General features: G+C 46.6%; 1 protein-coding gene across 1 annotated transcript; it reads left to right on the top strand.

Moving 5' to 3' along the window:
* Nucleotides 1-1,480: 1,480 nt before the first annotated feature.
* On the top strand, nt 1,481-14,085 carry LOC116990018 (nuclear factor 7, brain-like). The gene is made up of 6 exons (XM_033047543.1): nt 1,481-1,573; nt 1,662-1,895; nt 8,496-8,518; nt 8,600-8,714; nt 13,613-13,708; nt 13,798-14,085. The coding sequence occupies exons 1-6, from the start codon at nt 1,535-1,537 to the stop codon at nt 14,083-14,085; spliced, it is 795 nt and encodes a 264-aa protein (XP_032903434.1). The 5' UTR covers nt 1,481-1,534.
* Nucleotides 14,086-18,242: the final 4,157 nt, after the last annotated feature.

The following is an 18,242-nucleotide window of genomic DNA, read 5'->3' as shown; positions in this document are numbered from 1 at the left end:
CCGGGAGATTGTTTGTGGCTTCCTTAGTGAAGACAGAACCAAAGTACTCGTTTAACTCTTCTGCTATTTCCGTGTTTCCCATCTGTCTCTGACTGTAAGGGACCTACTAATTCACTAATCTTTTCCTGTTTACATACCTAAAGAAACTTTCACAGTTTTTATATTCCCCGTAAGCTTTCTTTCATGCTCTTTTCCCCCTTCTTAATTAACCCCTTTGTCCTCCTCTGTTGAGTTCTAAATTTCTCCCAGTCCTCTGGTTTTCTGCTTATTCTAGCCAATTTAAATGCCTCTTCCTTGGATTGAACACTATCTTTCCCTCATCACCCGCCTTCCCAGTTTTATTTTTTCGCCACACAAGGAAAACAATTTCTGGAGTTCATCCATGCGGTCTTTCAATCTTTGCCATTGCATCTCCACTGTCAACCCTTTAGGTATATTTTCCCAGTCTATCCTAGCCAATACCCGTCTCATACCTTCAAAGTATCCTTTATTCAAGTTCGGGACCCTAGTCTCCGAATTAACCGTGTCACTCTCCATCCTAATGCAGAATTCCACCATATTATGTTCACTGTTGTCCAAGGGAACATCATGTCCCTTCATGTTTGAGTCCACCTTTTCCCCAGCTATACTAATCGATTTGCCCACATCTACATCTCACCAGTGCCTCAAAGATAGTGATTATATCTCACTCCGCCACCTCCAGTGTAGCATAATAATAATAATAATAATAATAATAATAATATATTTTATTGTCATTGCACGTCAGTGAGATTTATTATGCAGCTTCCAACAGATGTAAAAGAAAAGTAAAATAAATAAATAAGCTGTGTGACGTGAGCATCCGAGGGAAACAAATATATACACACATGAATAAATAAACTGATAAATTGCAAATAACAGAAAATGGGTTATTAATAATCAGAGTTTTGTCTGAGCCAGGTTTAATAGCCTGATGGCTGTGGGGAAGTAGCTATTCCTGAACCTGGATGTTGCAGTCTTCAGGCTCCTGTACCTTCTACCTGAAGGTAGCAGGGAGATGAGTGTGTGGCCAGGATGGTGTGGGTCTTTGATGATACTGCCAGCCTTTTTGAGGCAGCGACTGCGATAAATCCCCTCGATGGAAGGAAGGTCAGAGCCGATGATGGACTGGGCAGTGTTTACTACTTTTTGTAGTCTTTTCCTCTCCAGGGCGCTCAAATTGCCGAACCAAGCCACGATGCAACCGGTCAGCATGCTCTCTACTGTGCACCTGTAGAAGTTAGAGAGAGTCTTCCTTGACAAACCGCCTCTCTGTAATCTTCTCAGGAAGTAGAGGCGCTGATGAGCTTTCTTGATAATTGCATTAGTGTTCTCGGACCAGGAGAGATCTTCAGAGATGTGCACGCCCAGGAATTTGAAGCTCTTGACCCTTTCATTGGTTCATTGGTTCTGTCTGGTCTAATTATTTTACTCGCTGAATCTGAATCTCAATCCACAGGAGCGGATTAAAACATCCTTAGAGACTCTCACAAAAGATAAATCAGCGGGGGAGCAAATGGAGCAGCAACAGAAACAGAAGATTTCTGGAGTTCGGGTAAGGTTTCCAGTTTCCCTTATCTGATCTTGTGCTATTGATATCTGACCAGGCTCGATATTATTGATCTTCATCTTTCATTTGACAGGAACAGTCACAGAACCTGTTGACCCACATCACATCGGTATTTGCTGAACTGCGCCAGATTCTCAATGAGGAAGAGCAGCGCTTTCACAAGGAACTCCGGGAAGAAGAGGAGAGCGTTCTAAACCCAATGGAGAATAATCTACGAGAGATTCAAGAGAAGTTAAACTCTATTCAAGAGCAACTCCTAAAGCTGCAGGAGCGGATGAATCAAATGGACAGTTTGATATTTCTGAAGGTAAGGAGTTACATATTCACTTTGATTCAGTATAAGGGCACAATCACAAAATAGTGGGTAACAGTGTGCGATAAATGCAGAATTCCCCAATAATTCAGGGCTGATTCAAACAAATCAGTTGGTAGGGCAGACGAACACCTCATAGTTTGATCAGCCTACAACCCAACGGCATGTACATTGTATTCTCCAGTTACAGGTAAACCTTATCCCCTTCAGATCTCCCTGTTCATCCAATTGTCCCCCACAGGTATTTATTTTCATCCCCAATCCCCGTCACCATGTTGCTTCCCCTTCTCCAACCGCTGATCCCCAACCCATCCTACTTGGCACCCAGCACATTCTCTCTGTTCAGATTCCAATTCTGTTGCAAGTTTTCTCCCCGTCGCCATCAGCAGCGGGAATATCCATCGGACTGCCATCCTCACCCAAATTCACGTATCTCTTGCCATTTATTGCCCCAGTTCCTTCCCCTTCGCCTCTATTTACCAGCACTCTCCCATCTATTCCATAAGATGGAAAGAGGCTCTTGTCCAGACCCGTCATGTGTACGTTACCAGACTGATTCCTGGGATGTCAGGGCTTTCATATGAAGAAAGACTGGATAGACTCGGTTTGTACTCGCTAGAATTTAGAAGATTGAGGGGGGATCTTATAGAAACGTACACAATTCTTAAGGGGTTGGACAGGCTAGATGCAGGAAGATTGTTCCCGATGTTGGGGAAGTCCAGAACTAGGGGTCACAGTTTAAGGATAAGGGGGAAATCTTTTAGGACCGAGATGAGAAAAACATTTTTCACACAGTGAGTGGTGAATCTCTGGAATTCTCTGCCACAGAAGGTAGTTGAGGCCAGTTCATTGGCTATATTTAAGAGGGAGTTAGATGTGGCCCTTGTGGCTAAAGGGATCAGGGGGTATGGAGAGAAGGCAGGTACAGGATACTGAGTTGGATGATCAGCCATGATCATATTGAATGGCGGTGCAGGCTCGAAGGGCCGAATGGCCTACTCCTGCACCTATTTTCTATGTTTCTATGTTTCCCTCCTCAGATCCTGGCTGACATGATCATGATTCCGATCTAGTGTCTCCAAATAAATGGTTTATTTTCTCCGGTGCCATATTACTGCCTTACTCCCATTAACACACACCATTCCATGGCAGGACTGGCTGCATCTTTATCGGGCAGAGTAGTTGTACTTATCACATTGAGCATTGTCATAATTTCCATGATGTTCAAGCCAGATCCTCTCTTAGTCTGACATGAACATCTGGTCACAAGCTGGCAACATGATGTCTGTGGAGACAAAGATAATATGGTTCCCCTCTTGCTGACCTACAGGGAGCAAGAGGAACCAGGGGGTGTTTGAAGTGGCAATGTAGGATCATTGGCGAATAGGATAGAAGAAAATTCCAAGGCTTGTCACACAGATATTAAACGCAAGAGGGTAACAATGAATTTTGCTCGCCCAATTATAGGAAGGATGTCAACAAAATAGAGAGAGTACAGAGGAGATTTACTAGAATGTTGCCTGGGTTTCAACAACTAAGTTACAGAGAAAGGTTGAATAAGTTAGGTCTTTATTCTCTGGAGCGCAGAAGGTTAAGGGGGGACTTGATAGAGGTCTTTAAAATGATGGGAGGGATAGACAGAGTTGACGTGGACAAGCTTTTCCCATTGAGAGTAGGGAAGATTCAAACAAGAGGACATGACTTCAGAATTAAGGGACAGAAGTTTAGGGGTAACATGAGGGGGAACTTCTTTACTCAGAGAGTGGTAGCTGTGTGGAATGTGCTTCCAGTGGAAGTAGTGGAGGCAGGTTCGATTTTATCATTTAAAAATAAATTGGATAGGTATATGGATGGGAAAGGAATGGAGGGTTATGGTCTGAGTGCAGGTAGATGGGACTAGGGGAAAATAATTGTTCGGCACGGACTTGTAGGGCCGAGATGGCCTGTTTCCGTGCTGTAATTGTTATATGGTTATTATATGGTTATAGGGCGACCCTTGCTGGACAAATGATGTAATTCACGACTGGAACCAGAGGACGTTGAATCGCCCCATAAGTCCAGTATTAAATATCAGGCCCGTACGAAGCTTTTCAAAAAGGGGGGTGGCATGACAGGATTACAAAAAACTTAATGTGGAATAGTGTGCGTGCTGCGCACATCATGAGCGCGAAGCATGAAGTCCCTCGATGCCAGGGTCCAGTGCCCGCTTAAGGGCCCTGGAAGCTCTGGGGTTTTAGATGCTCTCTGATCCATTCTGAGCCTTGTTTTGGAGCATTTTTGCACCAAATCTATGACCAATATTTCAGAAATTAACAGGAATCTGAGGTAGCTTTTTCACACAAAGGGTGCTGGGTGTATGTAACGAGCTGCCAGAGGAGGTAGTTAAGGCTGGGACTATCCTAATGTTTAAGAGACATTTGGACACGTACATGGATAGGACAGATTTAGATCGATATGGGCCAAACGCGTGTGAGTGGGACTAGTTTAGATGGGACATGTCGGTCGGTGTGGGCAAGTTGGGCTGAAGGGCCTGTTTCCACACTGCATCATTCTATGACTAAAAAGTGAAGAAGAAAAATGCATGTAGATAAGTAGAGCAGATTTGAAAGAGGAGTGAAATGTAAAGGCAGAGAGAGGTTTATGGGTGGAAAGGAACATAGGAAAGGAGGGGGGAGAGTGGGTTTGGACAGATGCGTGAAGGGAAACTAGTCACAAAGTGCTGGAGTAACTCAGTGGGTCAGGCAGCATCTGCAGAGAATATGAATAGGCGACGTTTCACAGAGTGCTGGAGTAACTCAGCGAGTCAGGCAGTATCTGTGGAGAACATGGATAGGTGACATGTCACAGAGTGCTGGAGTAACTCAGTGAGTCAGGCAGCATCACTGGAGAACATGGATAGGTGATATGTCACAGAGTGCTGGAGTAACTCAGTGGGTCAGGCAGCATCTCTGGAGAAAAGCTATAGATTATAGTTCGGGTCAAGACCGTTCTTCAGTAATATTCATGATGTGGCATGCATAAACATTCCTGAATGTTACCCAAACCATTGTGAGATACTTTGTTACGGTGCTTGCCCTCTCCTATAACGTCTCTGCTGCCTTGGGTGATGCAGGACAGGACACGAGCTTTGGGACACGGTGTGAAGCTGTTGCCGTCTGTCCCAGCCTGGTAAAAACCTGGATGGTGTGGATTTGGAGAGGATGTTTCCACTAGTGGGAGAGTCTAGGGCCAGTGGCCACAGCCTAAGAATTAAAAGACATTCCTTTAGGAAGGAGATGAGCAGGAATTTCTTAAGTCAGAGGGTGGTGAACTGTGGAATTCATTGCCACAGATAGCTGTGGAGGTCAAGTCAATGTACATTTTTCAGGAGGAGATTGATAGATTCTTGATTGATACGGGTGTCAGAGGTAATGGGGAGAAGGCAGGAGAATGGGTTTGAGAGGGAAAGATAGAGTCATAGAGTGATACAGTGTGGAAACAGACCCTTCGGCCCAGCATGTCCCATCTGCACTAGTTCCACCTGCCCACGTTTGATTCATATCCCTCCGAACCTGTCCTATCCATGTACCTGTATAACTGTTTCTTAAATGTTGCGATAGTCCCTGCCTCAACTACCTCCTCTGGCAGCTTGTTCCATACACCTACCACCCTTTGTGTGAAAAACATACCCCACAGATTCCTATTAAATCTTTTGCCCTTCACCTCTGCTCCTCGATTCACCTACTCTGGGCCAAAGACTCAACCATATCTATTCAAATCATGATTTTATACACCTCTATAAGATCATCGCTCATCCTCCTGTGCTCCATGAAATAGAGTCCCAGCCTACTGAACCTCTCCCTATAGCTCTGGCCCATCTAGTCCTGGCAACATCCTCATAAATCTTCACTGTACCCTTTCCAGTTTGATGATATCTTTCCTATAACATGGTGCCCAGAACTGAATACAATACTCTGAATGCGGCCTCACCACCTTCTTATGCAACTGCAACATGACCTCCCAACCTCCATACTCAGCCTGACCCGCTGAGTTACTCCAGCACTCTGTGAAACGTCACAGAACAGGGCAAGATTAGCAAGTTTGCTGATGATACAGAAGTGAGTGGTTTTGCAGATAGTGAAGATGGTTGTGAAAGATTGCAGCAGGATCTGGATCAATTAGCCAGATGGGCAGAGGAATGGTTGATGGTTGCATGGTTCCTTGAAGGTCGTGTCGCAGGTATATCAGGTGGTCAAAAAGTATTTTGGCACTTTGGCCCTCATCAGTCAGAGTATTGAGTATAGAAGTTGGGAGGTCATGTTGCAGTTGTATAAGACGTTGGTGAGACCGCATTTAGAATATTGTGTTCAGTTCTGGGCACCATGTTAAAGGAAATATGTCAAACTGAAAAGAGTACAGAGATCCCCCATCCTGGATCAGTCCAACCAGGGTTGTGTCATCCGCAAACTTGAGAAGCTTGACAGAGGTGTCTGTGGAAGTGAAGTCATTTGGTGTGAAGTGGTGATTGGAGTGGGGTGGGTGTAGAAGGGCCCAGTCTTTGCAGACTGAGGTCAGGCTGTGAGTGGGTGTGAAGTGTTGGTTGGGGTGGGAAAGCGTCCACTCTTTTCATACTGGAGTTTTGCCTTAAGTAGGTGCGAAGTGGTGAATGGGAAGCCCCTCCCCCTCCCCCCCATCTCAAAATGGAAATGTTACATCTGTATGTAATGATCCCATTAAAATGTGTATTTATGTCACAAACTATGGAATTCATATTTTTCTGTATTGTTATCAAGGAAAAGAAAGCAGTTCCAATTGTTTGATATTATTTATATGGAGGAGAAAATATAATAGCTCTAAAACCTACCTTAATTTTGCAATCTCACTCAAGATAATCCCCCTTTCCCTCTCCCCTCCCCCATCTCTCTCTCCTCTCCCTTCCCCTCTCTCTCTCCCTCCCCCCTCTCACATCCCCTCCTCTTTCTTGCAAAAGATGAAGGTGGTGCGGGCCCAGCGGGCGGGGGTGATGAAGGTGTTGTGGGCCCAGTGGGGGTGGCGGGGACCCAGCGGGTGTCAGTGGGGGTGGCATGGGCCAAGCGGGGGTGGCGTGGGCTCAGCGGGGGTCAGCGAGGGTGGCGTGGACCCAGCGGGGGTCACCTGGGGTGGCATGGGCCCAGCAGGGGTGGCGTGGGCCCAGCAGGGGTGGCGTGGACTCAGCAGGGGTGGCGTGGGCCCAGCGGGGGGTGGCGTGGTCCCATCAGGGGTCAGCGGGGGTGGCATGGGCCCAGCGGGGGTGGCGTAGACCCAGCGGGGGTGGCGTGGGCCCAGCGGGGGTCAGCGGGGTGGCGTGGGCCCAGCGAGGTTCAGCGGCGGGGGTGTGGGCCCAGCAATGGTGGCGTGGGCCCAACAGGGGTGGCGTGGACCCATCGGGGGTCAGCGGTGGTGGCATGTGCCCAGCGGGGGTGGCGTAGACCCAGCGGGGGTGGCGTGGGCCCAGCGGGGGTGGCGTAGACCCAGCGGGGGTGGCGTGGGCCCAGCGAGGGTGGCGTGGGCCCAGCGGGGGTGGCGTAGACCCAGCGGGGGTGGCGGGGGGCGGGGTGGGTAGACCCAGGGGGGTGGCGTGGGCCCAGCGGGGGTGGCGTGGGCCCAGCGGGGGTGGCGTAGACCCAGCGGGGGTGGCGTGGGCCCAGCGGGGGTGGCGTAGACCCAGCGGGGGTGGCGTGGGCCCAGCGGGGGTGGCGTAGACCCAGCGGGGGTGGCGTGGGCCCAGCGGGGTGGGTAGACCCAGCGGGGGGGTGGCGTGGGCCCAGCGGGGGTGGCGTAGACCCAGCGGGGGTGGCGTGGGCCCAGCGGGGGTGGCGTAGCCCCAGCGGGGGTGGCGTGGGCCCAGCGGGGGTGGCGTAGACCCAGCGGGGGTGGCGTGGGGCCAGCGGGGGTGGCGTAGACCCAGCGGGGGTGGCATGGGCCCAGCGGGGGTGGCGTAGACCCAGCGGGGGTGGCATGGGCCCAGCGGGGGTGGCGTGATCCCAATGGGGGTGGCATGAGCCCAGTGGGGGTGGCGTGGGCCCAGCGGGGGTGGCATGAGCCCAGTGGGGGTGGCATGCGCCCAGCGGGGGTTGCGTGTGCCCAGCGGGGGTGGCATGAGCCCAGTGGGGGTGGCGTGGGCCCAGCGGGGGTAAGCGAGGGGGGTGTGGGGGTAAGATGGCTTGGGCCCCGGCGGCGGGGGCAGGCGAGGGGAGCGGGCTCCGCCGCAGCGGCGTCTGGTGTTGGGGTTACAGCCGTTGGGTTCAGATTCAGCCACTCCCGCCCGGGGACGGGAGAACAGAGAACTGGTCGTTTCCAAAGTGGAAACGTTGATTTTTCCCCCCGATTTTTTTTCTTTTTTTTCTTAGGGGGGAGAAAAGGGGGGTGCGGTCGCACCCAACGCAACCCCCCTTCGGACGGCCATGAATATACTCTTTACATTGAATTAATACAATACCGGACTGATGGGGCGCTCCATCAGCAACGAGTGCAAAGATCTGTAGGAACATTGTAACAATTTGGATGAAATTCCTGCTGTCACGATGTGGTCGCTCTGTGTAAATTAATGGATCTTTCTGATGTTATATATTTCAGGAGGAAACTCGTCAGAAGAGGAGGTGAGACTCTCTGCACTGTTTTGGAAAGTGACCCAGAAATCGTTGATGCTGGTCTTATAACCGGGCGTTTAATTCATGCAGGGTGAGTGATGAAGAACGGACGCTGTCGGTAGCAGACGGTGCCTTGGCAATTGGAAAGTTCGATCACCCATTTTTGTTGAGCAAATTGACCGATGGCATTAAGAGAGGAAAAAACGTATTTGTTTTAAACCGTTAGAGTACTTGATGTATTAATTACATGCAGTGGTGTAGTCTAGTTTTTTGTAGTGGGTATACTGTGATGATTCCCTCCTAGCCTCTTCCACACCCGTCCTATAAACACCGCCACACTCACTGTCGCATACAGTAGCCTACAACCACCATAAGTAATTGAGATTATTCAACACTCGATATTGTCATCAGTTTCTAGGACAATAAACAGTCAAATTAAAATCACCATTAGGCACTAGCATCAAATAAACTATAAAGCATCAATAAATAAATAACTGTTGGCTATATAAACACTGTACTACTGTATATGTAACCGGCCTGGCCTCAGTACTAATGTGCTAAGGAGACGACGGGATACTTGAGTCTTTTGCACAGGACATTTATTGCTGCTGCTGCTGCATGCTCTGTTTAGAGTTTTGAGACAAGAAAAAACAGAGTTAGTCATTTGTCAGAAACAATTACAACTCAATAAAATAAAATACCCTATATAAGAAACAATAAATGCAAAAATACAAAATAAAAACATCTTCTTTAGAATTATGTTTCCCATACAAAAATACTTAAATAATAAATTAAAATAAATAAAACATATCAGCAACTGTTCTAAGACGTCTCACACTCATACTTAATACAGCAATCACACAGCATCACAAAATACACGTTTTCAATCACAGTAAGTCCTATGCAAATAACATCTGTTCAGTGTTTAACAGAGAAGAAAAACAGTACATCCGCAAAAACGACCAGCGGAGGGCGCATGACCCATGCAAAATAAAACAAACACCACAATCCCTTCATTGTAAAAAAGTAACAAACAAAGGTGAATACACAGTTACATGAGGGATATTTAGTGGAATACAAACACTTTTCCGTATCTGCTACTGTAGCAGGTATGGAAAAGTGTTTGTATTCCACTAAAAGGGATTTTGTCAACAATTGTTTTTCACTTTAAATGTAGTAGCCTGCTAGTTTACAAAACTTTCCAAATTTGCTTGTACTCAGGCATCTGAGGTGTGCTCTGCCTTCTTGCTTGCGTGGCAGAGCGATGGCTTCGTAACCATGTTGATACATATTTGCTTGGCTCAAAAAGGCTTACAGGGGGCCCATTGATGCTGATCATCATCAAATTGCTGACACTAGACAACAACATTCTAGATCTTTGGTCTGTGTACACAATATTCATCAGACTGAAGCCCCTTTCACACTCTGCAGTGCTGCAAGGGATGGTCTGCATGCAGTGGATGAGTGGTTTGAGGCATTCAGGTTCACTCTCTGGGTGCTCGATGAAATCTCTCATTCCATTGACAGCTTGTTCTTGACAAAGATTGAATCGCCTGCACAGTCGTTTTACCTGTGACTCACCGTGCCGTATGCCAGGTGTTGATGGCCAGGTGCTTGAATCCAGAATGCTGAGATCATGAAGAATTTCATCCTTAAATGAGAGCCGCTTCTCCATGTTGTTGATCAGACTTTGTAGGAACTACTTTGTATTGATCGGCATGAGCTTAGCATTTGACTCCAGGGACACTGATCCAAACTGTCCCAAAGCCTGTACTTTCAAAGCTTCCTCCAATTTCTCTCCTGGAGAATCTTTAAATGATGCCAGCACTCGGATGGTGCGCTTCAGCAGCTGTTCTGCTCTTAAAAGTGTGATTGAATGGGCCTGTAATTGCTGGGACAGGTTTGAAAGTTCAGATAGTGCATCATACATGAGTCCAAGGTCACAAAGAAATTCCTTGCTTTGCATACGATGTGCCAGGCCTCTGTAGGTTTGCCTCTCTTTGCCGTTTCTTGTTTGGTCTCCTGCAGCATTCTCAAAGTGTCTGTTAAGTGCTTCGTATGACCTCCACACAACCTTTACAGAACGGAAACTGCTGGCAACCCATCGGGTGTTTAAAACTCTGCCAATCTTCAGGACTTGTGAGCCCACTTCTTGTGCTGCTTCCATAAGTTCCCGTGAATTTTTATTGGACTGACTGTAGAGATTGTGGAGTTTGTCCATGAAAACTTTGAAGTGGTTGACTGCCTGAACCTCATCCACAGCATCATTTACAGCCAGTTCTAGACGGTGGTTCATACAGTGCCATGTGAAGAGGTTAGGGTACCTTGCAGTCAGCCTGGTTGCCACACCAGAGTTTTTGCCTAACATAACACTGGCTCCATCAGAAACAAATGAGATCCAGTTGTTTTGAAGCCACTCTTCACTAAAGCCTGCAGTGTCCAAACAGTTTAATAGAGCTTCCTCTATAGACTCTGCCCTCTGGCTTTCCAGCTCCACCAGGTCCAAAAAAACAAATTCAGGAGTAGCTCCATCTAAAGAGGCCTTCACATTGACAATCATGGCTGATTTATGGCTGAGAGAAGTTGCCTCATCAATGAGAACAGACAGCTTGCTTGAAGATGACACAATGCTGTCAACTATTTTTGTCTGCATCTTTTTTGCTATGTGTTCCACAATTTTTGTTGAACTGAACCTTGAGTGCAGACTTGTGCCCATGTTGACACCGTTTTTTTCCTGAAGCTCAATGAGATCGTCATGGTCAGAGAAAGGTCGGTTCATCTTGGCAAGATAATATGCTGTTCTGAATACAGCATTTGTCTCAGCTAACACAGTGTCTGACACAGCTCTCACAAGATTCCCAAGTAAATCCTGTCCACCCTTTTCAGTGAGCTCCTGAGCTATTTCGTGTGCCCTGGACATCTCATGCCGTCTGATCTTGTTTCTCAAGGAGGCCAGGGCTGTTGGTCTGCTTGAGCCTGATGACTGGATCTTAAACATCGCCCACTCCTCAGATATGGAAATTCTTTTCTCTGTTAAGACGCCAGTAGATTTTGTTGAGCTGCAAAAAGCACAACCTGGAAGTAAACAAAAACATGACTAATTAACATCATACAAGTAGTCTTTTTTGAATCTATATTAGCAATAACACCTTCTGAACTGGATAAGAATCTATTCAAAATAATTGAATGAACTGTAAATAAGCTTCACTGTGACAATATCATTATAATTTAATTGTATAAAAGTGAAATTAATGTATCTTTAAGATGAAAATAAACCAGCTATACTCTCATTTGCATAAAGTTGACTTCATGTGTTTATACCAGCTTTACAAGTTGGCTGATATTTACCTAACTTTCTGTCCTTCCATTCTAACCAAGAATGCCTGCTTTTAAACTCCCTAGCCTGACTCTCAGTCCATAGGGCTGGCCAGGAGTTATCATCTAGAAGGAACAAGGAGATATTCAGCACACACACACTCACAGTCTCACAGTAAAATGTGTAATAACTACGTTATTTACTACTTTACTACAACAAGATTGAGCTAGCAAGGCCGTTTAGTGAATATATGTGTGGTATTCATTCAGTTTGGGAAATCTCTTATAAGCTAGTAGCTAGTAGTCTAATATCTGCTAAAGTTCACTTGTATACGACTTTCACTTACCCGATACACTGCTGGCATCAGGCTCCGCTGTAGTTCCCTCTTCTTCATCTAACGTCCTAGTGACTGCTGGAGTGTCGGCCGAGGCAGCAGCAGGCTTGTTTTTTGTTTAAATGGCTAAGGGTAGTTTGTTGCTTCCGCTTCATATTTACTGTTGAGCCGCTGGACATCACCTCGGCGCCGACCGTCTAGGTGACGTGACGTCAGGTCTAGGTCACGGGCGGTCACCACGGTCACGGGCACGGGCCATGGACGGAAGCCTCTGTATGGCTATTATAATGCTGCGTTCCATTGTACTCGGAACTCGGGACTTTCCCACTTCCGACAAGGAAAAGTGCGACTCTGACAGAGACACAGCGCACAGGTTGAATTTATGAATGAAAGTATGACAGTTCTGTGACAGAACTGTCATACTTTCATTCATAAAATAAACAGAACTTCTGTCACTATCGAAGTGGATACGTGTCATTGCGCATTTCTAAGTGGGCATACGGAAATGCTGGAGCTTTCTTAGTGGGTATACGGCGTATACCTGCGTATCACGTAGACTACACCTCTGCTTGCATCCATACAGGGACTCCAGCAATCATTCCAGGTGAGACAGCCTGCGGCTCTCCGTTGATTCGCTTCCTAACCCACTGAGTTCTCCAGCTGTCTTTGTAAATCTTTAATGTGCAGTTCCGTGTCTACAGTTCAAGTTCAAGTGAGTTTATTGTCATGTGTCCCTGATAGGACAATGAAATTCTTGCTTTGCTTCAGCACACAGAACATAGTAGGCATTTACTACAAAACAGATCAGTGTGTCCATATACCATAATATAAATATATACACACATGAATAAATAAACTGATAAAGTGCAAATAACAGAAAATGGGTTATTAATAATCAGAGTTTTGTCCGAGCCAGGTTTAATAGCCTGATGGCTGTGGGGAAGTAGCTATTCCTGAACCTGGTTGTTGCAGTCTTCAGGCTCCTGTACCTTCTACCTGAAGGTAGCAGGGAGATGAGTGTGTGGCCAGGATGGTGTGGGTCTTTGATGATACTGCCAGCCTTTTTGAGGCAGCGACTGCGATAAATCCTCTCGATGGAAGGAAGGTCAGAGCCGATGATGGACTGGGCAGTGTTTACTACTTTTTGTAGTCTTTTCGCTCCAGGGCACTCAAATTGCCGAACCAAGCCACGATGCAACCGGTCAGCATGCTCTCTACTGTGCACCTGTAGAAGTTAGAGAGAGTCTTCCTTGACAAACCGCCTCTCCGTAATCTTCTCAGGAAGTAGAGGCGCTGATGAGCTTTCTTGATAATTGCATTAGTGTTCTCGGACCAGGAGAGATCTTCAGAGATGTGCACGCCCAGGAATTTGAAGCTCTTGACCCTTTCATTGGTTCATTGGTTCTGTCTGGTCTAATTATTTTACTCGCTGAATCTGAATCTCAATCCACAGGAGCGGATTAAAACATCCTTAGAGACTCTCACAAAAGATAAATCAGCGGGGGAGCAAATGGAGCAGCAACAGAAACAGAAGATTTCTGGAGTTCGGGTAAGGTTTCCAGTTTCCCTTATCTGATCTTGTGCTATTGTCTTAGATTCCAGGCTCGATATTATTGATCTTCATCTTTCATTTGACAGGAACAGTCACAGAACCTGTTGACCCACATCACATCGGTATTTGCTGAACTGCGCCAGATTCTCAATGAGGAAGAGCAGCGCTTTCACAAGGAACTCCGGGAAGAAGAGGAGAGCGTTCTAAACCCAATGGAGAATAATCTACGAGAGATTCAAGAGAAGTTAAACTCTATTCAAGAGCAACTCCTAAAGCTGCAGGAGCGGATGAATCAAATGGACAGTTTGATATTTCTGAAGGTAAGGAGTTACATATTCACTTTGATTCAGTATAAGGGCACAATCACAAAATAGTGGGTAACAGTGTGCGATAAATGCAGAATTCCCCAATAATTCAGGGCTGATTCAAACAAATCAGTTGGTAGGGCAGACGAACACCTCATAGTTTGATCAGCCTACAACCCAACGGCATGTACATTGTATTCTCCAGTTACAGGTAAACCTTATCCCCTTCAGATCTCCCTGTTCATCCAATTCTCCCCCACAGGTATTTATTTTCATCCCCAATCCCCGTCACCATGTTGCTTCCCCTTCTCCAACCGCTGATCCCCAACCCATCCTACTTGGCACCCAGCACATTCTCTCTGTTCAGATTCCAATTCTGTTGCAAGTTTTCTCCCCGTCGCCATCAGCAGCGGGAATATCCATCGGTCTGCCATCCTCACCCAAATTCACGTATCTCTTGCCATTTATTGCCCCAGTTCCTTCCCCTTCGCCTCTATTTACCAGCACTCTCCCATCTATTCCATAAGATGGAAAGAGGCTCTTGTCCAGACCCGTCATGTGTACGTTACCAGACTGATTCCTGGGATGTCAGGGCTTTCATATGAAGAAAGACTGGATAGACTCGGTTTGTACTCGCTAGAATTTAGAAGATTGAGGGGGGATCTTATAGAAACGTACACAATTCTTAAGGGGTTGGACAGGCTAGATGCAGGAAGATTGTTCCCGATGTTGGGGAAGTCCAGAACTAGGGGTCACAGTTTAAGGATAAGGGGGAAATCTTTTAGGACCGAGATGAGAAAAACATTTTTCACACAGAGAGTGGTGAATCTCTGGAATTCTCTGCCACAGAAGGTAGTTGAGGCCAGTTCATTGGCTATATTTAAGAGGGAGTTAGATGTGGCCCTTGTGGCTAAAGGGATCAGGGGGTATGGAGAGAAGGCAGGTACAGGATACTGAGTTGGATGATCAGCCATGATCATATTGAATGGCGGTGCAGGCTCGAAGGGCCGAATGGCCTACTCCTGCACCTATTTTCTATGTTTCTATGTTTCCCTCCTCAGATCCTGGCTGACATGATCATGATTCCGATCTAGTGTCTCCAAATAAATGGTTTATTTTCTCCGGTGCCATATTACTGCCTTACTCCCATTAACACACACCATTCCATGGCAGGACTGGCTGCATCTTTATCGGGCAGAGTAGTTGTACTTATCACATTGAGCATTGTCATAATTTCCATGATGTTCAAGCCAGATCCTCTCTTAGTCTGACATGAACATCTGGTCACAAGCTGGCAACATGATGTCTGTGGAGACAAAGATAATATGGTTCCCCTCTTGCTGACCTACAGGGAGCAAGAGGAACCAGGGGGTGTTTGAAGTGGCAATGTAGGATCATTGGCGAATAGGATAGAAGAAAATTCCAAGGCTTGTCACACAGATATTAAACGCAAGAGGGTAACAATGAATTTTGCTCGCCCAATTATAGGAAGGATGTCAACAAAATAGAGAGAGTACAGAGGAGATTTACTAGAATGTTGCCTGGGTTTCAGCAACTAAGTTACAGAGAAAGGTTGAATAAGTTAGGTCTTTATTCTCTGGAGCGCAGAAGGTTAAGGGGGGACTTGATAGAGGTCTTTAAAATGATGGGAGGGATAGACAGAGTTGACGTGGACAAGCTTTTCCCATTGAGAGTAGGGAAGATTCAAACAAGAGGACATGACTTCAGAATTAAGGGACAGAAGTTTAGGGGTAACATGAGGGGGAACTTCTTTACTCAGAGAGTGGTAGCTGTGTGGAATGAGCTTCCAGTGGAAGTAGTGGAGGCAGGTTCGATTTTATCATTTAAAAATAAATTGGATAGGTATATGGATGGGAAAGGAATGGAGGGTTATGGTCTGAGTGCAGGTAGATGGGACTAGGGGAAAATAATTGTTCGGCACGGACTTGTAGGGCCGAGATGGCCTGTTTCCGTGCTGTAATTGTTATATGGTTATTATATGGTTATAGGGCGACCCTTGCTGGACAAATGATGTAATTCACGACTGGAACCAGAGGACGTTGAATCGCCCCATAAGTCCAGTATTAAATATCAGGCCCGTACGAAGCTTTTCAAAAAGGGGGGTGGCATGACAGGATTACAAAAAACTTAATGTGGAATAGTGTGCGTGCTGCGCACATCATGAGCGCGAAGCATGAAGTCCCTCGATGCCAGGGTCCAGGGCCCGCTTAAGGGCCCTGGAAGCTCTGGGGTTTTAGATGCTCTCTGATCCATTCTGAGCCTTGTTTTGGAGCATTTTTGCACCAAATTTATGACCAATATTTCAGAAATTAACAGGAATCTGAGGTAGCTTTTTCACACAAAGGGTGCTGGGTGTATGTAACGAGCTGCCAGAGGAGGTAGTTAAGGCTGGGACTATCCTAATGTTTAAGAGACATTTGGACACGTACATGGATAGGACAGATTTAGATCGATATGGGCCAAACGCGTGTGAGTGGGACTAGTTTAGATGGGACATGTCGGTCGGTGTGGGCAAGTTGGGCTGAAGGGCCTGTTTCCACACTGCATCATTCTATGACTAAAAAGTGAAGAAGAAAAATGCATGTAGATAAGTAGAGCAGATTTGAAAGAGGAGTGAAATGTAAAGGCAGAGAGAGGTTTATGGGTGGAAAGGAACATAGGAAAGGAGGGGGGAGAGTGGGTTTGGACAGATGCGTGAAGGGAAAATAGTCACAAAGTGCTGGAGTAACTCAGTGGGTCAGGCAGCATCTGCAGAGAATATGAATAGGCGACGTTTCACAGAGTGCTGGAGTAACTCAGCGAGTCAGGCAGTATCTGTGGAGAACATGGATAGGTGACATGTCACAGAGTGCTGGAGTAACTCAGTGAGTCAGGCAGCATCACTGGAGAACATGGATAGGTGATATGTCACAGAGTGCTGGAGTAACTCAGTGGGTCAGGCAGCATCTCTGGAGAAAAGCTATAGATTATAGTTCGGGTCAAGACCGTTCTTCAGTAATATTCATGATGTGGCATGCATAAACATTCCTGAATGTTACCCAAACCATTGTGAGATACTTTGTTACGGTGCTTGCCCTCTCCTATAACGTCTCTGCTGCCTTGGGTGATGCAGGACAGGACACGAGCTTTGGGACACGGTGTGAAGCTGTTGCCGTCTGTCCCAGCCTGGTAAAAACCTGGATGGTGTGGATTTGGAGAGGATGTTTCCACTAGTGGGAGAGTCTAGGGCCAGTGGCCACAGCCTAAGAATTAAAAGACATTCCTTTAGGAAGGAGATGAGCAGGAATTTCTTAAGTCAGAGGGTGGTGAACTGTGGAATTCATTGCCACAGATAGCTGTGGAGGTCAAGTCAATGGACATTTTTCAGGAGGAGATTGATAGATTCTTGATTGATACGGGTGTCAGAGGTAATGGGGAGAAGGCAGGAGAATGGGTTTGAGAGGGAAAGATAGAGTCATAGAGTGATACAGTGTGGAAACAGACCCTTCGGCCCAGCATGTCCCATCTGCACTAGTTCCACCTGCCCACGTTTGATTCATATCCCTCCGAACCTGTCCTATCCATGTACCTGTATAACTGTTTCTTAAATGTTGCGATAGTCCCTGCCTCAACTACCTCCTCTGGCAGCTTGTTCCATACACCTACCACCCTTTGTGTGAAAAACATACCCCACAGATTCCTATTAAATCTTTTGCCCTTCTCCTCTGCTCCTCGATTCACTTACTCTGGGCAAAAGACTCAACCATATCTATTCAAATCATGATTTTATACACCTCTATAAGATCATCCCTCATCCTCCTGTGCTCCATGAAATAGAGTCCCAGCCTACTCAACCTCTCCCTATAGCTCTGGCCCATCTAGTCCTGGCAACATCCTCATAAATCTTCACTGTACCCTTTCCAGTTTGATGACATCTTTCCTATAACATGGTGCCCAGAACTGAATACAATACTCTGAATGCGGCCTCACCACCTTCTTATGCAACTGCAACATGACCTCCCAACCTCCATACTCAGCCTGACCCGCTGAGTTACTCCAGCACTCTGTGAAACGTCACAGAACAGGGCAAGATTAGCAAGTTTGCTGATGATACAGAAGTGAGTGGTTTTGCAGATAGTGAAGATGGTTGTGAAAGATTGCAGCAGGATCTGGATCAATTAGCCAGGTGGGCAGAGGAACGGTTGATGGTTGCATGGTTCCTTGAA

The sequence above is a fragment of the Amblyraja radiata genome, chromosome 30 (assembly GCF_010909765.2).
Source record: "Amblyraja radiata isolate CabotCenter1 chromosome 30, sAmbRad1.1.pri, whole genome shotgun sequence".
In the NCBI taxonomy this organism is placed as follows: Eukaryota; Metazoa; Chordata; class Chondrichthyes; order Rajiformes; family Rajidae; genus Amblyraja; species Amblyraja radiata.
The sequence above is the reverse complement of the archived record's forward strand: the minus strand, read 5'-3'. Positions and strand labels throughout refer to the sequence as shown.